This window comes from Myotis brandtii, unplaced genomic scaffold, assembly GCF_000412655.1.
Source record: "Myotis brandtii unplaced genomic scaffold, ASM41265v1 scaffold30, whole genome shotgun sequence".
Classification (NCBI taxonomy): Eukaryota; Metazoa; Chordata; class Mammalia; order Chiroptera; family Vespertilionidae; genus Myotis; species Myotis brandtii.
The window spans coordinates 210,094-235,013 of record NW_005361458.1 but is presented as its reverse complement, the minus strand read 5'-3'; the positions used below and the strand labels follow the sequence as shown (position 1 = coordinate 235,013).

General features: G+C 44.0%; 1 protein-coding gene across 1 annotated transcript in view; it reads left to right on the top strand.

Moving 5' to 3' along the window:
* The window catches only part of ADAMTSL1 (ADAMTS-like 1), a 397,951-nt gene that overhangs the window by 355,020 nt on the left and 18,011 nt on the right, over window positions 1-24,920 (top strand). The window contains exons 25-27 of the mRNA XM_014542360.1: window positions 16,837-17,049; window positions 18,615-18,795; window positions 21,721-21,928. Of these exons, the coding sequence (XP_014397846.1) occupies window positions 16,837-17,049; window positions 18,615-18,795; window positions 21,721-21,928 (602 nt within the window). The remainder of the gene's footprint in view (window positions 1-16,836; window positions 17,050-18,614; window positions 18,796-21,720; window positions 21,929-24,920) is intronic.

Here is a 24,920-nt window from a genome sequence, read left to right as displayed (position 1 = left end):
TTTGATTGATAGCCTTGCTGGGTACAGTATTCTTGGATTCAGACCCTTGCTCTGCATGACTTTGTATATTTCATTCCATTCCCTTCTGGCCTGACGTGTTTCTGTTGAGAAATCAGTCGATAGTCTGATGGGAGATCACTTGTAGGTAACTTTTGGTTTCTCTTTAAGATTCTTGCTTTGTCGTTTGTGTTTGCCAATTTAATTATGATGTGTCTTGGTGTCGGCTTTTTGGGGTTCATCTTGTTTGGAATTCTGTGAGCTTCTTGGATTTGTGTGAGTTTCTTCTTCCCAATACCAGGGAAGTTTTCTGTCATTATTTCTTCAAACAGGTTTTCTAATTCTTGCACAGTTTCCTCTTCTTCTGGCACCCCAATTATGCGGATGTTGTTTTGTTTTGTGTTGTCCCAAAATTCCCTTAGGTTCTCCTCCTGTTTTTTTGTTTGTTTGTTTGTTTGTTTGTTTGTTGCAGTTGCTGCTCTGCTTGGGTATTTTTTCCTACCTTGTCTTCTAGCTCACTGATGTGGACCTCCGCTTCTTTTAGTCTAATGTTGATGCTTTCTATTGTGTTCTTTATTGCACCAATGCCATTCTTCATTTCTTCTTGGTTATTCATTTCCTCTTGGTTCTTACACATATTGTTGAATTTGTCTTCCATCCTTTTCAGCGTCCTTATGACCATTGCTCTGAATTCTTTCTCTGACATATTGCTTGCCTCCATTTTGGTTACTTCCTTTTCCGGTGATTCCTCCTTTTCTTTTGTATGGGGGCTGTTTCTTTGTCCCCCATGTTCCCTCCTCTCAGGGTGTCTGGTTATGTAGCTCTCTCCCTCCTGCATTGATTCTCTCTAGGTGATCTCTGACCTTTCCATCCATGAATTGCCTCACCAGCTGTGTTTAATTCGCCAGTTCCAGGTGGATGTTATTCAATTCAGCTGTTCTTCTATCTGCTCTGTGAGAAGGCGCAGGACCCGTCCGCTTATTTGGCTGCCACCTTGTCTCCGCCTGGACAAACATTTTAGGCACCCACGGCAGGGGAGGCTGGAGTCTCGGTGTTCGTGGGTTAGCAGCAGAGGCAGCTGGTCCCTGGGTGTTGTGGTTGTAGGGTCCCAGGAGGTATCCGAGTTATTCCCGGTTGAAGGTAAGGCTGGGCGTCCAATCACAGCAGCTCTCCCCTTTAAGATGGCGTGGTCTCTGCAGCAGAGCCATCCACTCCAGGAGAGATTTCCACAGTAGTAGAGGCTTCCTGGCCAGGGGAGCCTCTCCTCCAGTCCCCAACAGTCCTGTGGAATATAACTGTCCCTCACTCACAAATACAGACACTCCCTACATGTCCACACACTCTCCTTTAGCTCTCTCACTCGCACACTATCTTGAAGCCTGCCGTCCCATCGGCTGCCATCTTGGATCTCCAGTTTCTTTTTATTGCTTAGTTTTTAAGACATTATTTTTCACAAAGCAAAGAGCACTTTATTGTAAATACTGTTCATGCACATTTCCCCCTCAAAAAATCATAATCCAGAAATTCATTTTAGTGGGGAAAAAATCTCATTGTTATAGGAAAAGTTGTCTTTTCTGTTTTCTGAGATTTCTCACCTTTAGTCTATAGAAAGATCTGGGAGCAAAACTCTAGTGGAGTGCTAATTGCGTATTTTAAAGTGGAATACAGGTTCCCAATGAGGTTACTGACTAACAGGCATAACCCTTTCCCCGCCCCATACTGAGTGTCCTTGCTCTGCCCAAGTCTGGACCTTTAGGCTTTCATATCTCTGCTGTACTTAGAGTGCTTAGGGAGCTTAATAGGAACAGTAATTCTCACTTCTATCTGTTATACAGAGATTAGGTAATCCTGCCTGTTTCAAATGCATTTTCTATCCTAGACCTTCTACCTTCACCTGATGTGCTTTAGAGAATCTAAAAACGAATGAATTTGATCAAGTCAGTCATCTGTTCCCAGCAGAATATAGCATGTGCTCTGTCTCACTTGGAGACAGCTTTGGGTTTAGGGCCTTTGAGTCCAGGTGATTCTTTCAAAGGTTAGCATGGCCCTGGATATCTGAACCTACTATTTCTCCCTAAGTCTTCAGGGAGCCCACTAGATGCTCCAAGGAGGTCTCTGAAATAGATAGGGCCAGGCAGATCTGGGAACCACACTCAGGGAGGATTAGGAGCCAAACAAACCAGTAGGAGAAATGTATGTTGCAAGACAAAGAGCGGGCACTTGGACAGCTACTCTCCTTGGACAGCACGTCACATTGCTGCAATGGCCTCTCCAGTCACAGTTGTAGGTTTCTTTCCTCCTCTTTGTAGGACATCTCTACTTATGGGCCCTTCACAAACCACCCACTCTGCAGGCTTGGCTGCCAAAGGCCAGACCATCACCTGCCAGAATATATGATTCCCCCAGCAGAAGCCAGCCAGCAGCATCCTTACACTCACCACCACCTCCTCTCCTCACTCCTCATTCTCCCTCCACATGGCTCACATCCCCCTGCAGTTGGCCTGCTTAACTCTCCCCCTTATTCACTTCACTCAATTGTTTATTATTTTCTTTACTTTGTTGAGAAGTTTCTAGAACCTCAAGACCCAGGAGACTTCTATAGGAATAATAAATTCGGGGAAGGTCTTCATGCTCCCCGCTCCCCTCCGCCCAGCTCCACCCCTGGCTCACTCTGGAATTCCTCGTCAGCAGTTGCTCCTTCCTGTGACTTGCCGCTGAACTCTGCGGCGTGCCCCCGCGAGGCCTCTCAGGATACCTGCTATGAATATTAGCCATTCTTCATATCCACTGCTGTTCTGTGGCTTTGGTTCAGCAAAAGAGGACTGAAATGGGGTGTGTTCAGGGCTATGAGCAAAGGCTCTCTTTTTTTGCCCGTGGGGTTTTTTTATTTCTTTTGCAAAGGCTCTGGCCCATAAACACAGCCAAACCTAGGCTAAGTTCATGAAGGCATGTTGGCTCTGAGCTGCGGCTGGCTTTTGTTTTGTTTCCCCAACCTAATCTGGGTACTTTCTAGCTGGCCTCTCCATTGGCTGGAGTGCGGGGGTGAGAACGGCTATATTACTCACGGTAAGAGAATAGTCATAGGATCCACGGCTTTTCCTCTGAAACTGTTTCCTTCTCACAGCAGTTGCACCTTGATTATTACAGAGCACTTCTTGAAAGTCCTGAAATATTGTCCCATTTCGGACCAAATGGGAAGGAATCAGCAGTCTCCTTCCTTACAGAATCTAGACTCAGTGGGTGTAATCGCTTAACTCCCACACAGAGGGGAGTTCTGACTTGGGACCTCAAAAGTATGGTCTGGCTGTGGTAAAAAAGGAGTTCTTACCATTTGCAACAGCATGGATGGAACTGGAGAGCATTATGCTAAGTGAAATAAGCCAGTCAGAGAAAGATAAATATCATATGATCTCACTCATTTATGGAATATAATAAACAACATAAACTGATGAACAAAAACAGATTCAGAGACAGAGAAGCATTGATCAGACCGTCAAACCTCAGAGGGAAGGTAGGGGAGGGTGGGGGTAAGGGGGAGAGATCAACCAAAGGACTTATATGCAAGCATATAGGCCTAACCAATGGACACAGACAACAGGGGGGTGAGGGCATGAGTGGGGGGGATAGGGGGTAACGTGGGGATAAGGACACATATGTAATAACTTAATAAAAAATTTTTAGAAAAAGTATGGCCTGCCCCAAGCATGAGCCACATTCTGGAGTTCATTAAAAGGCCATCTGGTCAGCAGACTGAACCTCCTTCCTCAGACCCGGGCAGCCTGCAGCCGGGCCCCTCTGGGTCATCCCAGTCTCCTGTCCTGCAGGCCAGGTAGCACCTGCCAGAAGCCTGAGGGTAGAGTCAACCAGGGCTTATAAACCCAGAAATTTGAAACTTTAAAAGAAAAATGCTGTGTTTTCAAAGGTGTGTTTTATGCCAAGAGCCTACTGGCAGAGAAGGACACCTGGGAATGCTGGGTATTATCCACTTGAGATAGCTTCAGTCCCAATCAACACTACTGTGAAGTTAACGAAACTGGACCAATTTCCTAGAGCCCCCTTCCTGCACCCGTACCCCAGGTGGCCCGGTTAACCCTGGGTAAGCATGTTGGTCAGGACTGCCCAGCGCCAGCGTCCACAGTGCAGTCCTCTTTTCACAGCCAGGATTGTGTACGCATGGGCATCATAAGTGGCATCTCGCCTTCTTACCTGTAAGAGAATACCCAGGCCCTCAGGTGATAGGTGAGGGCAGTAACCAGGCCACAACCAATTCCCTTTGGAGGAGACCAGGCCTTAATCAAGTCATAAATCTGGACGGAGCTGCTTTTCATGCTGAGAAATATATCAAGTTCTTCCACCAGATGCCCAGGAGCATGGAGACATTCGCGTACCCCCTGCCAATGGAAACCCAGAGCTTGCCCTAGGGGTAAAAAGACATTTGGGGAATGGAAAATGGGCTTGTTATAGTTCCTTTTTTTCCAGGAATGTTTTAAAGTTCGTTTTCTTTGGGCAAGTGTGCATGGGAAGAGTGTTGGCCTGGTTATTTGACCAGCTTTTTGGGAGGTCCCAGAAATCGGAGTGAAAATTAAAGCTGCTTGTCTTCTCCACAGCCTTCTGGGGCCCAGCTGACAAATGGGGAGTAAGGAACTGTGTTTTGTTTTTTTCCGATGTGAATTAATCACAGTTCTCGGTCTCCTGCCTGGTGCCAGTCCCCACTCATTCAGTGCTGCTTTAGCGACCATCTCTGTCACCCAAGGGGACCCGAAAGGAAAGGGAGCCAGGAAACGCGGAATCCCTGATTTCATCCGGTCACTCCACAGACTCAGAGCGAGGCCAGTACACACCATATACCACGCGCAGAACAGAGATTTCTCCATAAATTTTAAATAGCTGCATGTTTTCCAGTTTTGCAAAATTAAATTAAGGAAAGGACTCCCAGACTGACTCCACCAAGTGCCAAGTTTCATCCCAGCACACATCATTTTTATAGTAAGTTTTAAGCCCGTGAAAAGTACAGGATTCTAATGGCAATGCTGACAGGCCCGGGGCCAGCTCCTGAAGTCATAATGCCACGTCTTTATATTTTTACATGGCGCGTCCTAATCCGCCACAGCTTTAGGTAGCAGTGAAGTTGTGAAAGCCCTCGACAACACTCAATCTCCCCCTCTCCCAGATTGCATTTCCCCATCTTCAAGCCACCCTTCTTGGGAGCCTCTTTCAGTCCATTTATGTTTTTTGCTTCGCATAATCCATGTTTCAAGCTCAGCTGAGCTTTTGGCTGGAAGGGTAGGAGGGAAGGGGGCACATGCACTCTGAACTCTTGCCTTCTGCTCGTTAAGGCTAAGAACTCACGAAAGTGAGCTCCGGATGTGCAGCTCACTCCAGTGGCGAGCAGCTAAATGAACGCCTGCGTTGACTTGCTCTACCCTCCAAAGAAGCCCGCAAATCAAACTGCTTGCTTGTCTCTTAGCAGTCCAGAAATCCTGCTGCTTTTCAGCCCTTCCGATGAGCAGCAATATCCACTGAGTAATGATCACGATGAGTTCAGAGCTTCTTTCTAGACAGGTGCCTCGCAGGCAGCCTCTCCCACCGCCTGTAAGGTGAGCCAGACTCTAGCGCACCGGCTGTGGAAGCCAGGGCTCCAGGCCCCCTGGCTTTCTACCCCCACGTCTCCCTTACCTGTTGAACTCAGGCTGTTTCCCTGAGTGACGCTATTTTAGTTCCAGAAACCAATGTGAAATAGGAGACAAAAGTGAAGAAAATCGCTGTGGTCAATTAGACTTAATCAGGGGTGTCAACTTAGTGGCAGGTTATAGCTGAACTGACTCCCAGAAGATACCATTTCACATATAATTTATTTTTCTTATTGTACACATCTCCATTCTAAGCTTTTACCACTCTCCAGCTAATGTGATTTTTTTAAAGTAGGTGAAACTAGCAGGAAAACCCTCACACATATGTGAATCATACCTGGCTGTGGCTCAATTTAGAGCCACAGTGGACCCAAGAATGGAGGCCTAAGGGCAATATTTTCTTTCACTGGTTAGGAAGAGTTGATAGAGAGAGGCTTTCTGCTGCCAGAACTCTCATTAACGAAGCTCCACTCCCTCCTCAGCCACCGAACCAACTCAAGACCTGTAAGAACTGAGGCTGAGGGGAGACAGAAGTCAGTCCCTGCTGACTGACTGTTTCCTGGGGTGGGCGTGGAGGTTGGGAGGGTGGACATGGGCAGCATCATGTGGCTGGGAGGGATTCAGAAAAGGAGATTCGAGCCCTGCCTGAAACACTGTTAACTTCCTCACTGAAGCAACAGGGCAGGGGAGGAGTCCACTGTTTGGCTCCTCTTGATGTGTGGAATACGAATACGTTAGCACATGGTTTATGGTGTCCTTGAACCTGGCACTCACGGCGATTGCTCACCTTCGCGAAGTGATTGATATTTCTTTTACTTTAACAAATGAGAAATGTCCATGACAGAAAGGAACCCCTGTTACAAGCCAGGTTTTCTCATTAGCAATGAAACGCGGATAATTATTCACTGGGAACATACACGGTGGGAATTCATGCGAGAGTCCTTATTTTGACTATTGCTGTTGGCAAACCTCAGAGACCACTGTGTACACACAGAGACGCGCACATAAACATGGACAGAAAGCACGGGGCTCGCACTGCATGTGCCGAAGAAGGTACGCTTCTGAGGACAAAGTACATTTTTAAGGAGAAGAAGCTATGTATCCATTGAAAGACGTATTAGTGATAGAAAAGGCAATTTGTTCATTTACTTAATTATAATTAGTTTGTTTGGGTCTTTGCTTTTATTTAATTGTGGAAAATAGACTTTCCTAGAACATTTCCTCTCGAGTCACTGTCCACATGTGAAGGAAAATACAATAACCTATTTAGCAGATGGATACTGCCTCAGTAAGGAAATATTTAGGACTGTCATAGTTAGGCTATACATTCAGCAACCTCTAATAAACACCTGAATAGCAGTCAACAGGCAGGAAAAGGGTCCAGCCATGGTCTGGCAACCTACCGTTACCTATGGACCCAGGCAAAAAATTGTTAAACTCTTGTTGCTCTGACATCCTGAAATATTGCCCTTACCCAGCTAGGCCAGGATGGTTTGCTCCACACACACATTCGCAATAGCAGGCTGGAGGAAGGGGCGAGAAGTACAATTTTTTTTCTTTTAAAGACTTGTCCGGGGTGGCATACACATCACTTTCCCTCATTTCACTGAATGTAATCACGAGGCCCACACCTTATTGCAAGGGCATATGGGAAATGTCTCTATCCCAGGCAGCTACACACCTAACTGAAATTCAGGGGCTCTTTTACTGTAAGAAGGAGAGGATCGACATGAGGGGATGACTAGCAGTTTCTGCCATACAGGACAACCAAACTAAAGTTGTCAGAATCAAGGGTGACAGATGTACAAGTGAAAGTGATCTCTGACTTCAACAGAGCTGAATGAAGGCCAGCAGGAATTTTTAAGTTTGGCAGGTTATAAAATATTTGGGGAAACATCTGCAAATAACAGGCTGGAACAACAATATTTTCTTTGTTGTTTTTAAAACTTTATTTTTAAAAAAGCATAGAGCTGAATAAGCAGAATATGTGAAAAGCAATTCTTTGGACACTGAGTCATTCCTGCCAATAAATGACTAGACGGTACAAACAAGTTTCTTCCTTTTCATTATGAATAACTTCACATATGTGTGAAGTAGACAGAATAGCATGATGACCCCCATATAGTAATCCCCCAGCTTCCGTAATCAATATTCTGCATTTCTCTTTTATTAGTACTTCCACCTACTCTCCACCCCTCCCTACTAATTATTGTTTTAGGTAAAATTTGCAGACATTACTATGTACAACTCTTAACCATAGACTTTTGACAGATGCACCTTTGTAACTATATCCTTGTCTAACATATGTTTGATCACTTGATTTTTTTTTAGTCTTTTTTCTCTCTTTCACTGGATAATTTCCATTACTATATCTTCAGTTTCAAAAATCATTTTTCTATAGAATTTATTCTTCTAGCAAGTCTATCCAGTGGTTTTTTATTTCATAAAATATTTTATTTCTAGAAGTTTATTCAATTCTTTGTATAACTTCCATGTTTTCCTTTAAATACCATGTTTTAATAGCTTGTTTTCATACCCTTATCTAATAACTAGAGGCCCTGCGCATGAAATTCATGCACGGGTACAGTCCCTAGGCCTGGCCTGCATCAGGGCCATCTTTCCTGGCTGCCGGCAGCCGGCCCTGCCCCCTGCCACCACCTACCCCCCAGTTCCTCGTTCGCCATGGGGCAATCGGAGCCCGCCGGCCGGGGAAAGAGACCAAGAGGTGGTCAGTGCGCCTCATAGTGACTGGTCAAGTGGTTGTTCTGCTGTTAGGGTCAATTTGCATTTTACCCTTTTATTATGTAGGATAGGATTCCATCATCCCTGTCAATTCTTTTTTTATTTTTATTTTTTGTTAATCCTCACCTAAGGGTATTGATTGGTTACCTCCCACACACACCTCTACCAGGCCAGGGATGGAGCCTACAACCAAATTATGTGCCCTTGACCAGAATCAGGCCCTTGACTGGAATCGAACCTGCTACCCTTCAGTCTGCTAACACTCTAACCACTGACCAAACTGGCTAGGGCCATCCCTGTTGATTCTTGATCTGTTTCCATTGACTTGTTTTTGTCTTGGTGTGGGTCACATTTTCCTGCTGCTTGACTTAATAAGTAATTTTTTATTGAATGTTGGATGGTGTGAATTTTATATCATCAAGTGTCTGGATTTCATCTTTTTTTAGAGATTGTTGGATTTTCTTGTTAAGCAGTTAAGCTATTCTAAGTCTAATCAATCTTTTAAGGCTTGTTTTAAGCTTGATTAGGGCAACTCTAGGGTAACCTTTACTCTGGGGCCCTCAGGAGTCCCTGCTGAATGCTCCAGATGATCAGTAAGGATGTGCCACTCTGGCTGTTGAGAACATGAAGGTCTTCCAGCCCTCTTAGAGCTTTGGTAAATATTAAAATACAGGTCCCTGATTGGTCTTTTCTCAGTCTTACCAAATTTGTCTTATGCATGTACATCTTCAATTGGGCAAAGACTGAGGAAGAATTTATGCAAATTTCTGGAGCTCTCTTTCTATGTAGCACCCATATCTCCAGAATTCTTCTTAACTACTTCCAGTTGCCTCAGCCTCTTTGAACTCAGTTCTGCCTCATCAATTCATCCAGACCGCTATGTTCTGCATGAGATAGTCTTCTGCTTTGTGGTTGAATTGTGTCCTCTAAAAAAATGTTAACATCCCTAACCCTCCGTACCTTGTATATCATCTAATTTGGAAATAGAGTCTTTGCAGATGATCAAATTAAGATGAAGTCATAAGGGTGGGCCTTAATATGATTTGTTTTCCTTACAAAAAGAGGAAATGTGAACATAGAGACAGACACTCACTTAAGGGAAAACTCCATGTGGGCATGAAAGCAGAGATCAAAGTGATGCATCTATAAGCCAAGGAACACCAAATATTTTCATCAAACCACCAGAAGATAGGAAAGAGGGATAGAACAGATTATCTTTACAGCCCTCAGAAGGGAGTAACTCTGTCAACACCTTGATCTCAGACTTCTAGTCTCTAGAACTGAGACAATAAATTACTGTTTGAGCTGCCCAGTCTGTGGTACTTTGTTATTAACAACCTTGGGAAGCTAATATACCCTCCATGCTTTGCAGTCTAGAATGTGACTCCAGGCAGGAAGCCAGGGAATTCATAGGGCTCACCTAATGTTTCTCTTATTTCAGACATCACAGTCCTCTACTGTCTGTGCCTAATGTCTAAAAACAGTCATTTCATACATTTTTGTCCAGTTTTCTAGTTATTTAAGGCAGGAGAGGAAACCCAGTCCTTATTGCTCCATCATGACTTTCAAGTTTTTTCCTTTAATTTCAACAGTTTGACTGTAATGTTCCTAGGTGGTTTGTCAACCTTCTTGGAACTTTAGTTTTCCAAAAATTTGAGAGGTTTAGTAGTTTTATTTCTTCCCAATATTTTTCTGTCTCATTTTCTTTTTTCCTTTTTGGACTTTAATTGTACATATATTATACATTTTAATATTTTCATAAAGATCCATAAACTCTGTTTATTTTTCTTCAATCTTTTCCCGCTGTTCTTCACATTGGGTAATTTCTGCTTAACTATCTTCCAGTTCACTGACACTTTCTCCTGCCATCTCTAATTTTATAGTAAGCAATTCTAATGAATTTTTCATTTTATTTTTGTACATTTCAGCCCTAGAATTTGTCTATATAGTTTCAACTTCACTACTGAGATACTCCCTCCATCTGTTAATTTATTATGAGTATATTTTCCTATATACTTATAATTGCTGCTTTAAAATCACTGTCCGCTCATTATAACATTTGCATCATCTCAGGATTGGTTTCTACTGACTGCTGTTTCTCTTCAGCATAGGTTACATTTTGTCTTGTCCAGTGGGTTTTTATTATATTCTGGATATTATAGATGATATATTGTAGAGACTCTGGATTCTGTTGTTCTTCTCTGAAGAGTGTTTTTGTTCTAACAGGTAGTTAACTTCACTAAACTAAAATTCCAACTCTTTGTTTTCCCTTCAATGGACACAGACTAAACTTTGTACTCTGCTAATTCAGCTTAGTTGCTGATCTTTTTCTGAGTCCCCTGGGGTCTGCCCATTAAGAATTTGTGCAAGATTTGTGCATATTTTGAACTTTATCACCCCTGTGACTCTTCCAGGATTTTCCCCTTAACTTTCCAACTGTAATAAAAGCCCCCAGACTCTATCCTCTGACATCTCAAATCAGTAAAGCTGTAAGTTTCCCAGCTCCCTGAGCCATGTGGAGAGTAAGCAGTTTTCTCAGGCAGAAAACCACAAGCTAGAAAATCACACCTGTTGTACCTGGATTTTTCTAAGCTCTCCCTCCTGTTTCTGCTATTGGTTTTTGTCACACCTCAGTACTTTCAAAGAGTTTTTGTCTCATGTAATTTTTTCATTTGTTTATATTTTATGATTGTTACCAGCAGGAAGATAAGTCCAACTAAGTTATTCACCATTCCTGGATGCTAGAATCCCCAAATTGTTTTAAGAATTTTCTGACCAAGATCTACTCTGTTCCTGTTTTGCAATATTTGAAGAATTTTCATTCACCCTAATCTAATACATCTTTTTAATAACCCGGTTGTTGGCCCACTTCTAAAGATTCAAGACCCAGAGATAAATTATCTCTTAAATAAAGAAATGGGTGTGCAGAGCATTAAATGGGATATTTTGATTATACAAACACTTTTATTTCCAGTTCCACTAACTTGGAATTACTGACCATTCAAACATGAGTTGTAGTGAATTTTACCATTTATCTTATCTGAAAGGGGGGATTGTTCAGTTAGTTATTTTCATAAACTAATGAAACTACTCTTTCATTTCACAAGTTATTTATTTCTTATTTACTAACAATGTGTTTCTTAGTCAATTTCCTTTATGTATTTCCATATTACATAGTCTCAATTTTCCTCCCATTTCTCAGATCACTTCTTCTACTAGTAAGTCTCCTCTACTACCTCCTCTTCCTTCTTTAATCACTGAATGCCAGAATTCTCCCATTCATTTGTCCTGAGGCCTTATCTCTCCTCACTGAAGGTTTCTTCTACACACATATATGAGACTGGGTTCCAAAATCTGTGTCTTCAGCTCTTACCTCTGACTTACACTTTTATCTTTATGACCTCAATGGATTTTCCATCCTGGATTTTCATAACAACCTTTAAAATCAATATTCTTTAAACTAAACTTACCCATCTTTCCTGACTTACCTAATTCTATTAGTAGTCCCTCTAGTGTTGCAGTATCTTTAGCTTCTCCTCTTTATCTCCACCACTCTCCTGCTCAAATCCTGTCAGAGCAACCTTGACAAATATGTCTCACTTCTTGCCACATCTGAACTGAAATCCTAGAATCTCCTTTCTCTCAGCCCAGTGCATCTTGCAAATAATCACCTTACTGATCCACCTAAAGCCCATTTAGATTACATCACGCCCCTTCTTCAGTTGCTCCCAAAAGACCAGATTCTGGCCTTCAACATTCTTCCCATTGCAACTCCCACCATGCCAGCTTCATCTGTGTTCCCCATGTTTTAGTCAACTGGTATTTTCTCCCAGCCACAACACCTGTTTTCTCATTTTTGCATCTTTGCTCACACCACTTCTAGACTGCCCTCCCCTTCCTACTCTGTATCCCTGGTCTCTGCTTATTTTAATTGTAAATAACCTCCAAATATAATATCTCTTCCATGAGCCCTTCATTTACATAGTTCAGTTTCACTATATATTGATCTAAGTATACATCGAATATAGATCTATTTTGCCCTTGGCTACATGGGTGTGGGAGGAGATGAGTTTGAGATGATATTGAGGAATCTTGGAATCTAAAAGCACCTTAAAGATCATCTAATTTAGTGGTTACTAATGGAGGAATTTCTCTTTTTTTTTAAAGCATGACTTATTTTTTTAATTGATTTCAGAGAGAGGAAGGGAGAGGGAGAGAGGGATAGAAACATCAATGATGAGAGACTCATTGATCAGCTGCCTCCTGCATGCCACCTACTGGGGATCGAGCCCGAATCCCGGGCATATGCGCTAACCAGGAATCGAACCATGACCTCCTGGTTCCTAGGTCATCTCTCAACCACTGAACCACACAGGCCAGAACAAGTGAGTGCAAGGAAGCAGGAATGAAACAAAAGGAACAAGAGAGGGAAAGTTTCTTTGAAGATTTTAACTAGAAGCTTAACCAATGAGTCCTTCAGGATATTGCACACTTGCCGTTGCTCCACCCCTCTAGCCAATTCATGGTTCCCAGGCTAGACTGACAGGCATCTCCCCTACTTCACCCCGACTTCACTGCTCATGTGCCCATCTTCCCCTTAGTTGGACCCCTGGCCCCAGTTATTTGCAGGGAATGGACCTGTGGTTCCCTGGGGAGTATAAAATTACAGCTTCCTGGTAAAGATGCCCAGATAACTATGCTTACAATGTCTGGCCTCCCCTTTGCTTTCTTCCTATTACTAATATTAATAAACTAGTTACAATGTAACACGTGGATCAAGGAGAAGAACTGGAAGGATTATTTTCTCCCTAAGTGCATCAGTTAACTATTGCCATGAAGGAGGAGAAGCATTTTTTAAAAAGAAGAAAAAGAAACTGCATTTTAAAAAAAGAAAGAAAAACAAGATTCAGTGGCCTCAAATAACAGTCATTTATTCTTACTGATCTTATTTAGCTCAGCTTATCTAAACTGGGTTTGTCTAGGGTGACTTGGCTGTCTGCCATGTTTCCCTCATCCTCCTCTTGGGATCGTCAGGCCGGTCCAGGCTTGTTCTTCTGCTGGCAATGGCCACAGCACAGGAGCACAAGCAAGGACTCGCAAGGTCTCTTGAGGTCTAGTGTTTGGAGCTGGTACACCAGCACATCTGCCTCATTTCTTTTATTGTGGTCAGATACACACAAAATAAAGTTTACTGTTTTAACCATATTTAAGTGTACTGTTGAGTAGCATTAATGACATTCATATTATTGTGTAGTCATCATGCTCTGCATCGCCTCCACTTTTCATCATCCCAAACTGAAACTCTGTACCCATTAAATAATAATTCCCCATTTCCCCTTCCCCCAGCCCCTGGCAATCACTATTCTTTGAACATGACTACACTATGTATCTCATATAAGTGGAATTATACAATATCTATCCTTTTGCATCGGCTTCTTTCACTTAATGTTTTCAGGATTCATCCATGTCATCAAATGTATCTGAATTTTGTTTGTCCACCCATTGATGGACATTTGGGTTGTTGTCATCCATTGGCTATTATGAATAATGCTGCTATGAACGTTGGTGTAAAAATACCTGTTCGGGTCCCTACTTTCAGTTCTTTTGGGTACATATCCAAAAGTGGAACTGCTGAATTATATGTGTAACTTTTTGAGGAACTGTCATATTGTTTTCCACAGCGACTGCACCTTTTTACATTCCCACCCAGGATTGTACAAGAGTTCTAATTTCTCCACATCTTTAACACCACTTTTTATTTTCTGTTGTTGGATTTTTTTTATAACCATCCTAATGTCTGTAATAATTAGTGATGTTGAGCAGGTATCTTTTCGTGTGCTTATTGGCCATTTGTATATCTTCAGAGAAATGACTATTCAATTCTTTGCCTGTTTTTTAATGTGGTTGTTTGTGATTGTTATTTTTGTAGGAATTATTTATATATTCTGGCTATTAATGCCTTATCAGATCTATGATTTACAAACATTTTCTCCCATTTTGTGAGTTGCCTGTTCAATCTGTTGATTAGTGTCCTTTGCACAATAGCTTTCAATTCTGATGATCTCCAGTTTATCTAATTTTTCTTTTGCCATCTGTGCTTTTAGCATCATTTCCAAGAAATCTTCACCAAAGCTATTATCATGAAGCTTTGCCCCTAAGATTTTTTTTACTTTTAACTCTTAGGTTTAGGTTTTTGACCCGTTTTGAGTTAATTTTTATATGTGGAGTCAGGTAAGTATTCAACATTTTTTGCATGTGGATGTCCAGTTTTCCTCGCACCATTTGTTGGAAAGACTGTCCTTTCCCTATTGAATGCTCTTGGCCCCCATTTTGAAAGTCATTTGACCATATCTGCAAGAGTTTATTTCTGGGGTTTCTATCTATCCCATTGGTCTATATGTCTGTCTTTATGCCAGTACTGTACTCTTTCAATTACTGTGGTTTTATACGTTTTAAAATCAGTAAGTGTGAGACCTTCAACTTTGTTCTTCTGGTTAAAAATTGTTTTGACTCCTTGGGATCTCTAAAGATTCCATCTGAATTATTAGATAGATTTTTCTATTTTTGCAAAAGAACATCATCAGGATTTTGATAGCCATTGAATTGAATCTGTAGTTCACTTTGAGGACTATTGACATTGTAACAATATTAAATCTTCCAATCCATGAACATGAGATATCCTCCCATTTATTCATGTTTTCATTTCTTTTAGCAATGTTTTGTAATTTTCAATGTACAAGTCTTTCACCTCCTTAGTTAAGCTAATTCTTAAGTATTTTATTCTTTTTGATGCTACTGTAAGGAGAATTGTTTTTTCTTAATTTCCTTTTCAGATTGTTTATTGTTAGTGTAACACCTAACTCACTTTATTGGCCAAAGTAGTCACATGGCCAAGGTCAGGAAGGAGGTGGGGAAGTACAGCGCACCCATCATGGGAGGGCACTGCACAGTTACATGGCAGAGGGAGTCAATACAGGGAAGAGTCAAGAATTGCTCCTGTAACACTATATCCTATACTGAGCTTCCTATGCAGATTTTAGCATTACTTTTCTGGGGCCCTTCTTCAGAGTAGTCTGTTCCAACCCCTTCAACCTACACAATTACAATAAAAATGTAAAAGCAGAAAGAAAGGGCAAGGTGCTGAAAGGAGTGAGCAGACAAAGGATGTAGGTAACAAGGTGCCTAGGTAATGCTGGTGCCCAGCTGAACAAGTACACACGGCAAGGGATCAGAAGGCCTGTTCGTTGACCTTGGGAAGGTCTCTTAACATCTCTGAGCCCTGGTTTCCTCCTCTGGAAGTGGGCTAAATGATATCTAAGGGCCTTTCCTCTGTTAAATCTGCCTCCTATACCAATTCTAACAGTGCTGCCCAAGAATAGAAAACAAGCTAACACTAAAAAATCCCTTTTCTTTACAGACCCATAGGCACACACATCCATGCAGATGGCCATCTATGTGTGTCATAGATCTCATCATTTTCTGCTTTATATTTCAGTTTTATTAGCATGCTTTTTTTTTATACTCTGTCATTGGCTATTTTCTTGCAAGAGGAAAGATAATCTTAACTGTCCCCAGAATAGTAGTTACCAATAGATTTTTTTTAACTGAAGGAAATCCTCTAATATTTTAATTTTTAACGACTTATGTGTTTTAAACTTCCAAGTAAATTTTCAGTGGAAGCTAAGTTGCTGGGAGCGCAACAGAAAATTCAGCAAGAACTCTGAAATGAGAGGAAATGAGTTTTCTCTCACAACCGCTCAGTTTATTTTGCTAAGTCTATGCTACAAAGCCTTTAGTTGATACGGTATCTCCGTTTAATATTTTGGAATTTTAATGTATCAAAATATGTTCAATGACTGTAAATAAGTGTGATGTTGTACATGTCCAGTGCAGGCTTGGTAAGAATTGTCTGAATGCCAAGGTTCTTGACTTATAGAGAAATGAGATTAGTATTTAAAATTGTTTTCCTAGTCTCTGTTGAAAAATTTGGGCTTGAAAAAATCACATAAAGAGTAAAATGGAGGCAGATATTAGACTTTTACCAACTAAAGTTTGATTCTTAACTATTACTATATAGTGTGTGCCTTTTCGAACTCACTGCATTTGAAGAAATGATTTCTTTCATTATAAAGTTGGTGTAGGAACTAATTAACTCCAAAAAGTGTTCAATGAGTAAATATTAATTGCTTCATTTTTATAAGTCAGTACAGGGACATAGGTAGAAATAGGCACTTTGTGTCCTTCAAGAATTTTTACTTAATTGAATGAATAATAGTCATGTTCCCAAAACCCAGAGTACAAAAACATCTCCTGTTTGCTTGGGAATGGCAAGCAGAAGAAAAATGCCCCGGGAGGACCATGTTATACCCAGGGCCCCTAGAGCCACAAACACACTAAAACAACTCATCAGGAATGTGCCCTTTTTGGCTTTACCGGTAGCTTACCTCTCCTCTCCTCTCCTCTCTAGGCTGCCCCATCCAAGGTCACCCTACCCCCAATATCACCTGGTTCCATGGTGGCCAGTCAGTTGCCACTGTCACAGGATTGACACATCACATCTTGGCAGCTGGACAGATTCTCCAGGTTGCCAATCTAAGCAGCGAGTCTCAGGGGGAATTCAGCTGCCTCGCCCAGAACGAGGCAGGCGTGCTCGTGCAGAAGGCCTCTCTCATCATCCAAGGTAAGAACCCTTGGGACTTTGGGTGCTGGGCTTATTTCTTGAACAAGTGAGTCCCCCTGAGAATCTAGTTCTGTAGTGGACGAAATGACTTCTGGTCTCCAATGGTCCCTAGAATGTGAAAACTGACACTGAACCATGTTTCCATCCCATGAGGCCCCTCAGCAGAGCCACCAGGCCCCACAGCAGCAGAATCTGGAAGAGTCAGTGCTGTTTTCATAGGTGGGACCAAGGAAACACCATCTTGTAGCCAAGTCACATGCATTTCCTTTACGCTGGGTGAATTTGTAAAGAAAACACACAGTTGAGTGTAAAGTAGCCTGTTACGAAAAATGCAAATTTTGTCTGTTGGTTTGGTTCCAAATAAGACAGATTTTGAACCACTTGGTTATTGCCTCCTGCCCTGGAGAGTCAGGGCCGGTGCCGGTACCTGCCCATCACCCTGGAGCCTTCAGCTGTGTCGCACACTGAGTGCTCCCCAGGTTCCTCTCCCGCGAGCCAGTCAAAGACCAGACTGAGAAGCCTGTGTGGCTGGTGCATTCAACTTCCAGGAACACTGGCGGCTCAGAAAGCCCTTGGGCAGGGCCTGGTATTTGCTGCACCAAGAAATTATGGATGAGCCCAATACAGTGAGAGGGGAGCCATCACTGGCCTTGTCATAGAAACTGAAGGAGGCTCTTGAGTTTTCCATAGGCCGGTTGTACCTGTGGTCGGTGTGTGACACTTTGAGGGAAAGCAAAATTCCACTGTGTATTCTGAATGGAGGATTCTGTGGGAGGCGACAGACTTGTATGTCAATATAGCCCATAAAAAGGGAGACTTCTGAGCACATCCTCCCCCTTTTACCCTTAAACATCCTCCCCCACCATTTGGCTTTCCAGACAAGAAAGTGAGTATTCCATTGTCTTGCCAGCCAGCCATTCTCTGGTGGAAACCAGAGCCTATCTGCAAGGTTTGTAACACGCAACTTTGCAAATAAGCACTCACAGTTTACCAGCCCACAGTTATTTTAACAGCTTCCCTGCCAGTGAGTCCCAGGCCCCCCACACAGAAAATGCAGAGAAATTGCCTTTCTCACTGACTGGTTACGTCGGTGACTCACATAATCGAGGGCTCTCTGGATAGGCTGGTTTTTCGTAGCAGCTACAATGTCGAACTTGAATCTGCACTTTTAAATACAATTGTGAAGTATCTCCGATATTTTTCTCTCTCTTGTTGAAAAACATGGTCACTTTCTGGTGAGCCAGTTGGAAAAAAAGAGTGCTTTAAGAAATATGTTTAAAAAGAATAAGAGCTACAGCCGCTGATTAATACTCTCTCTGTGCCAGGCCCTGGGCGAAGCTCTTGACCTTCGTTCTATCCAGGCCTCATAATAACTTGATATAAGAGCTATTGTGCTCATTTTCTGGGTGAGCCAACGGAGGGCTCTGGAGACCACATAACTTGCCTGGATAAACTGAGGGGCCAGGCTCATTCATGACAACCATCCCCCTCCTCCCCCAGTGCCCTATCAGAAGAAATATAGAGCATGGGCAGTAATGCTCTCTGCTTTTCACCTTCTGTGACAGATTACTGGTGGTCTGTGGACAGACTGGCAACCTGCTCCGCCTCCTGTGGGAACAGGGGCGTTCAGCAGCCCCGCCTGCGGTGTCTCCTGAACAGCACAGAGGTCAACCCCGCTCACTGCGCAGGGAAGGTCCGCCCTGCCGTGCACCCCGTCCCCTGCAACCGGAGAGACTGCCCTTCCCGGTGAGTGAGGCAGAGGCTGGCTCAGGCCTCCCCGCCCCCGAGTAAGGACCCCGGCTTTTAGCCAAGTTGGTGGCCAGCCCTTCCTTGTCTAGCACTATGCAAGGGGGGACTTCAGTGCAGAGGGGGACGTGCCCTCCAAGGAGCTGCTCTTTCCTACAAGCACAGCTTTGTCCAGACTCGGCACTCTGCAGAAACTACCCCTCACCTCTCAGGGCTTCCCCGGGCATCCCTGTACCTGAAAGGCTCTGTTCAGGGAGCAGGTAACATCCCAGGCGCTGGCAAGAGATAGCGCGCATCCTGCAGTGAGAAACTGGCTCTGTTTGTAGGAGAAGAAATGTGTTTGCAGCTGAAGTGCTCAGGGATGGGGATTACTGCCTCGACCTCTATCCTTCCCCTTCCTTCAAACTTTGAATACCTATGCTAATCAATACTTCAGCTTAGTCGAAGAATCTGATCCCCTTCTTTTCCATAAACGGTGGCATCCTGCTAACATTGAACTACGTCTTCATTTCCTTAGTTGCCTCAATGTTGGCTAAACATTCTCTGCATCTGGGACCCTCACAGAGCCCAGACTGACACCCACAGTCTCTGCCTCTCACAGCTTCCTCGAGCTTTAAGAAGCTGTGAGTCCCACTGAGCATGCCCACCGCAGTCCTCAGTCAGTAGCTGAAGGGATAATGGATGGGCTTCGAGTTGGCACCAGCATGGTGCCCTGAGCCTGGGGGGACTTGGCTGGTCCCTGAAATGCCCCTCCACTGCCTAGCTGTAGGGCTTGCGTACACCACTTAGGCAACCGCCTCGTGTTTTGCCAGCTGAGTCATGAGGAGCAGCTGAAACCAGGAGAGACTCAATGAAATATGAAACACGCTCATTAATATCAGCAGTTTGACTTGCTGACGGGAAGGTTTCCACGGGAATGATTAATGTCCTTTTATACCCTTCCTGAACTGTAACATAGCCCGTACCTCTCCTCTCTCAAACCCCTCGCCCCGGCTCCTGAAAAATTGCTGAAATGTATATTTGGAAATAAAAGTTGATTGAAATGCAGGCCTGACATTCACCAGGGATATGCGAGCCTGGAAGACTGCCCTTGCCAAGCTGTGTGAAATGAAGAAGCGGTCTCGGACATGCCAGGGGCTTTCTGATTTGCTGGGGTGATAGTCAGAGTCAATCAGCCTCATTTACTTCTGCAGATGAAATAACGGCCGCGTCTGGTAGGGTTTCAGGCCCCCAGGAGCTTTCACACGCCTCGCGCCTGCTTCCTAAGTGGCTCTGCTTCTGTGGGCTGGAATTCTGCGCGCAGTCCTCTCTCTCCAGGGCAAACGGAGCAGGGAAGTTCCACCAAACTAAATAAATCACAGATCCAGGCGCTGGAGGAATTGGCCTCCTGTCCCTGTTCCTGGCCTCTCCTGAGAGCCAGGCGTGGCACCACCGCACTAGGAAGTGGCCACAGGTTCACCTTTGAGTGGCTGTCCCGCCTCAGGCACTTCAGCAGCCTTCCTTGCAGACGCAAAAAAAAAAAGGGGGGCGGGGTGGGGGGGAGGCACCCTGGTCCTCTCTTTTGAATAGCTGTGGGCAGTCCTGTTTGGGCCCACACAGGACCATTTCATTTAGACAAACTTTTTCTCGGGCAATAAAACCAAAGAATGCTCCCTTCCCACCCCCCAGTTTGAGTGAAATGGTTGGAAAGCACCGTCTTTTCTCACTATTTTCCCCAACCTATCCCCCCTTCCCTCCTCCTCTCTGAGAATTATCCTAGGGCGTAAACATGCAAAGAGAGCCCCTGCATGTTTGTACATGGACCGGGGATCTCAGGGTTTGCCAGCTGCCATCTGGGCTCTATGAAAAAAGCCATGTTTCAGTGTTGGCCAGTCTCACTTCCAAGGATCCAAACTATAGTTGGAACCAAGTATTCTGAGGACAACTCCTTTCAGCTCTCTAAGAGGTGTAAGACCTACGGACCGTGACTCAGAGAGGGGGGACGTAGCTCCAGAGCTTGCATGTTCCTGAGGGACTGAACAACATCATGGGTTAAGGCGAGGCAGAAAATACAGTGGGTACCAGCAGAAAAAATGTGGGCTTCAGTGAGACCCAGGTTGCTCCTGGGTCAGGAGGTGAGTGGAGTGGTTGGAAAGCACAGGTTTGGATGGGACTTCCCTGGGAATTGTCTCTCCTCTGCCGCAAACCAGGTGCCGGTAAGAAGTACGAGAACTGCAGAGCCGTGTAACTAGCTCAAGACTTTCTGCAGGCTCATGGCTTTGGGGCCAATGTCAAGCTGAAGCAACTGATCTTCAAAATATGCTTTCAGGATACACCTTTTTAGTCCATTTCCAAAGGGTATTTGTTTCCTGTGATTGCTGTAACAAATGACCACAAACATGGTAGCTAAAACGACAGAAATTGATTCTCTCACGGTTTTGAAGCCCGGAAGTCCAAAATCAAGGTGTCAGCAGGGTTGTGCCCCGCCAAAGGCCCTAGGGGAGCATCTGTTCCTTGGCCCTTGCAGCTTCTGATGCCTCTGAGCATCCCTCGGCTTGTGACCACATCACTCCCTCTTCTGCCTCTGTGAGCACACTGTCGTCTCCTCTTCTGTGTGGAATCTCCCTCTGTCTTTCTCTTACAAGGATACTTGTGATGACGTTTAAGGCCTAACCAGATAACATAGGATAATCCCCAAATCCCTCATTATATCTGCAAAGCCCCTTTGTCCAAATAAAGTAACATTCACAGGTTCCAGGGATTTGCCGGAGGTTTCTTTGGGGCGGCCATTTTCAGCCTATCACTCCAAGTACATACAGTAAAAAGGGCCATGGCCCCCAAATGAGCAGCTGTGTGGTGAGAGCCGGGGGGGGCGGGGGGGCTCTTTTCCTGAGAGCATACAGCCTCATTCCTCTCCCCGAGACTGACACCTCCTCCTCTCCACAGGTGGATGGTGACCTCCTGGTCCGCCTGTACCCGGAGCTGTGGGGGAGGCATCCAGACCCGCCGGGTGACCTGCCAGAAGCTGAAAGCCTCTGGGATCTCCACTCCCGTGTCCAATGACATGTGCACACAGCTTGCCAAGAGGCCGGTGGACACCCAGGCCTGTAACCAACAGCTCTGTGTGGAGTGGGCCTTCTCGAGCTGGGGCCAGGTGAGAGGAATGTATTTGACAGGTAATCTCAGGGTGCTGACCCTGCAACAGTAGGAGGTGCCTCGTATGTGATCTCTCCAGGAATACGTTTCATGTTCACTGAGAACAATGTGTCATCTGAAGTTTGGGGATGAAATGCTCTCTAAACGGTTATTAAGTCAAACTGGTCTAATGTGGCACGTACAGCAATTATTTTCAAATTCATTTTCTGTCCGGATGATCTGTTCATTGAAGTAAGTGGAGTAGTAAAGTCCCCAACTATTATTGTATTACTGTGAATTTCTGCCTTTATGTCCATTAATAGTTGCTTGATATTCTTGGGTGCCCTTATGTGGGCTGCAGAGATATTTACGACTGTTACATCCTCTTCTTGGATTAACCCCTTTAAAATTATGTAATGTCTTTCTTTTTATATTCTTTGTTTTAAATAATTTTTGTCTGATATGAGTATTGCTACCCCAGCTTTCTTCTCATTTCTATATGCATAAATATCTTTTCCCATGTGTGTCTTTCTATCTAAAATGAGTCTCTTATAGGCAGCATGTGTATTGGGTCATTTTTTTAATCCATTCTGTCACCCTGTCTTTTGATTGGATCATCTAGTCCCTTTACATATATTGATAGGTGTGTGCTTATTGCCATTTTGTTGTTGTTCTCTGCTCTTGATTTCTTTGATTTGTTGGTTTTCTTTAGGGTTTTGATTGGATTTCTTTCTCTTAGTTTTTTGTGTGTTTTTTATGGGTTTGGTTTATGGTTACCATAAGATTCATATATATCCATCTATAGCTACAGCAGTCTATTTTAAACTGATAGGCATTGAAGTTCAATTGCATTCTAAAAGCACTACATTTTTACACCACTTCCATTCTTTATTTTTGACGTTTAAATCTTTTTGTTTTGTGTATCCCCTGATTATTTATTGTATTTATAGTTAATTTCGCCGCTATTAAGTGGTTGATTTACTGTCGTTATTATATATTTGCCTTTACCAGTAAGATTTTTTTTTCTTTCCTGTATTTTCTTATTTCTGGTTATGGCCTTTTCTTTCTGCATAAAGAAGATCCTTTAGCATTTCTTATAAGGCTGTTTAGTGGTCGTGAACTCCTTTCATTTTTGCGTAGGGAAATTCTAGGTGGTAGATACTATACTTTCAGCACTTTGAATATTTCCATCCACTCTCTTCTTGCATGTAAAATTGTTTCTGTGAAATCAGCTGATAGCCTTATGAGTTTTCCCTTGTGACTCATTTCATTCTTGCTTCCTTTAAGACGGTGTCTTTATCTTTACTTTTGCCATTTTAATTACAATATGTCTTACTATGGGTCTCTTTGGGTTCATTTTGTTTGGCACTCTCTGTGCTTCCTGGACCTGGATGTCTGTTCACGTCCCCACATTTTTTTTTATTTTTAGAGAGAAAGGGAGAGAGTGAAACATTGATGTAAGAGAAAAACATCAATTGGTTACCTCCCGTATGCACCCCTCCCGAGGATTGGACATGCAACCTGGGCATGTGCCCTGACTGTGAATCAAACCCGCAACCTTTTGGTGTACAGGATGACACTCCATCAACTGAGCCACCTGGCCAGGGCTCTTTGAATTCTGTACCAGGAAAATTACTTCGTTTCACGAGGGAATTTCTCTGGAGTTTTTTCTTGTTCCTTCATTTGGGGCATGTTCTTCTGTATTTGTCCCTATGGGTTGGATGGAATAGCTCTCTCTCCCAGACTTGAAAAGATGGTCTCTGTGTGTCCAACAGTTTTGTTGGGCCATGTGTCGTCAGGGCAGGTGCATGTGGTGCCTACTGTGTTGCCTGGCCTGAGGAGTGGGTTCTGGGCAGCCTGGTGTGTGCATGCTCCCTTGTCCCTCTAATTTGGGCAGGGCTGCCTAGTGCTGGTGTGCCCTGTTGTCTTAATTATCTGTTGTCGGAGCAGGGTCTGGGCAGGGTTGCTCTGTGTGCTTGCCTCTGAATGCCCTCCTAAGCTGCACTCATTCTCTGGGTGGGGCAGCCTGTGTGCACACACAGCTGCACTCTGCTATCCGCTCTCTCTCCCAGCAGCAGCCCACTCACTCCACACGGGGCAGCCCTGCATGTGGGTACCATAGCGTATTACTCGCTCCACACTCTGCAGGGGGGCAGCACCACATGGCACATAGTAGCACCCACTGTCTCTGCACAGGGTAGCCCCGCTCGTGGGGACTGCAGCATTTTTCTAGCTCTGCACTCTGTCTGGGAGGGGGAGTCCTGTGTACATGTACAGCATCACCCTGCCGTACTTGCTGGATCAATCTCTGGGTGGAGGGGCCTCTTGTATGCATGTTACGGAGCCCTCCTGTTCCTGCTGGTCTAGGTGCAGGAGGAGAGGCTGTGGACACACTGTAGCACCCTGCATGTCTGCCAGAGAATCTGGCTAGAGCTCCTGCCTGTTATCCACGCCCAGGGGAAACCAACTCTGGTGCTCAGCCGTTCCTCCCGTCTTGAGTTTTTTCCTCAGCTCCAGAGAACTCTCACAGTTCCCCAAACTTCTCTACACAGTCTCTCTCTTTTGCTTATTGTGCAAAAGCTGTTCAATTGGCTCAGGGTTGTCTCTTAGGAGGAAGTGCTATAGGGACAGTTGTACATTCTATGTGCTCTTAGGAGGGAGCGAGCTCAGTGTCCACTTAAGCCTCTATCTTCAACCTGGTAGAATGTGTGTAGTGTGTTCACAACTGATTTGGAGACCTACTGAGCATCTAAGATCTGTCTTCCAGGACTGATAATCAGCTGTGTGGTAACAACTACTGTGCTTTGTCGGGGGCTGGGGCTACTTGGTAGCCTGGTCCTTCTGATTGATCGGGCTTAGTTTCTGAGTGGCTGTTGTCTGAACAACAGCTTGGCCAACCCAAAACAACCACAAGGCTCTTAATTCTTTTTGTTATTGTATGAACTAATGCGACTAGATGCTTTTGGCCAGTTAGCAACTCAAAACTCGTTGGAACTGGCTATCCACACATT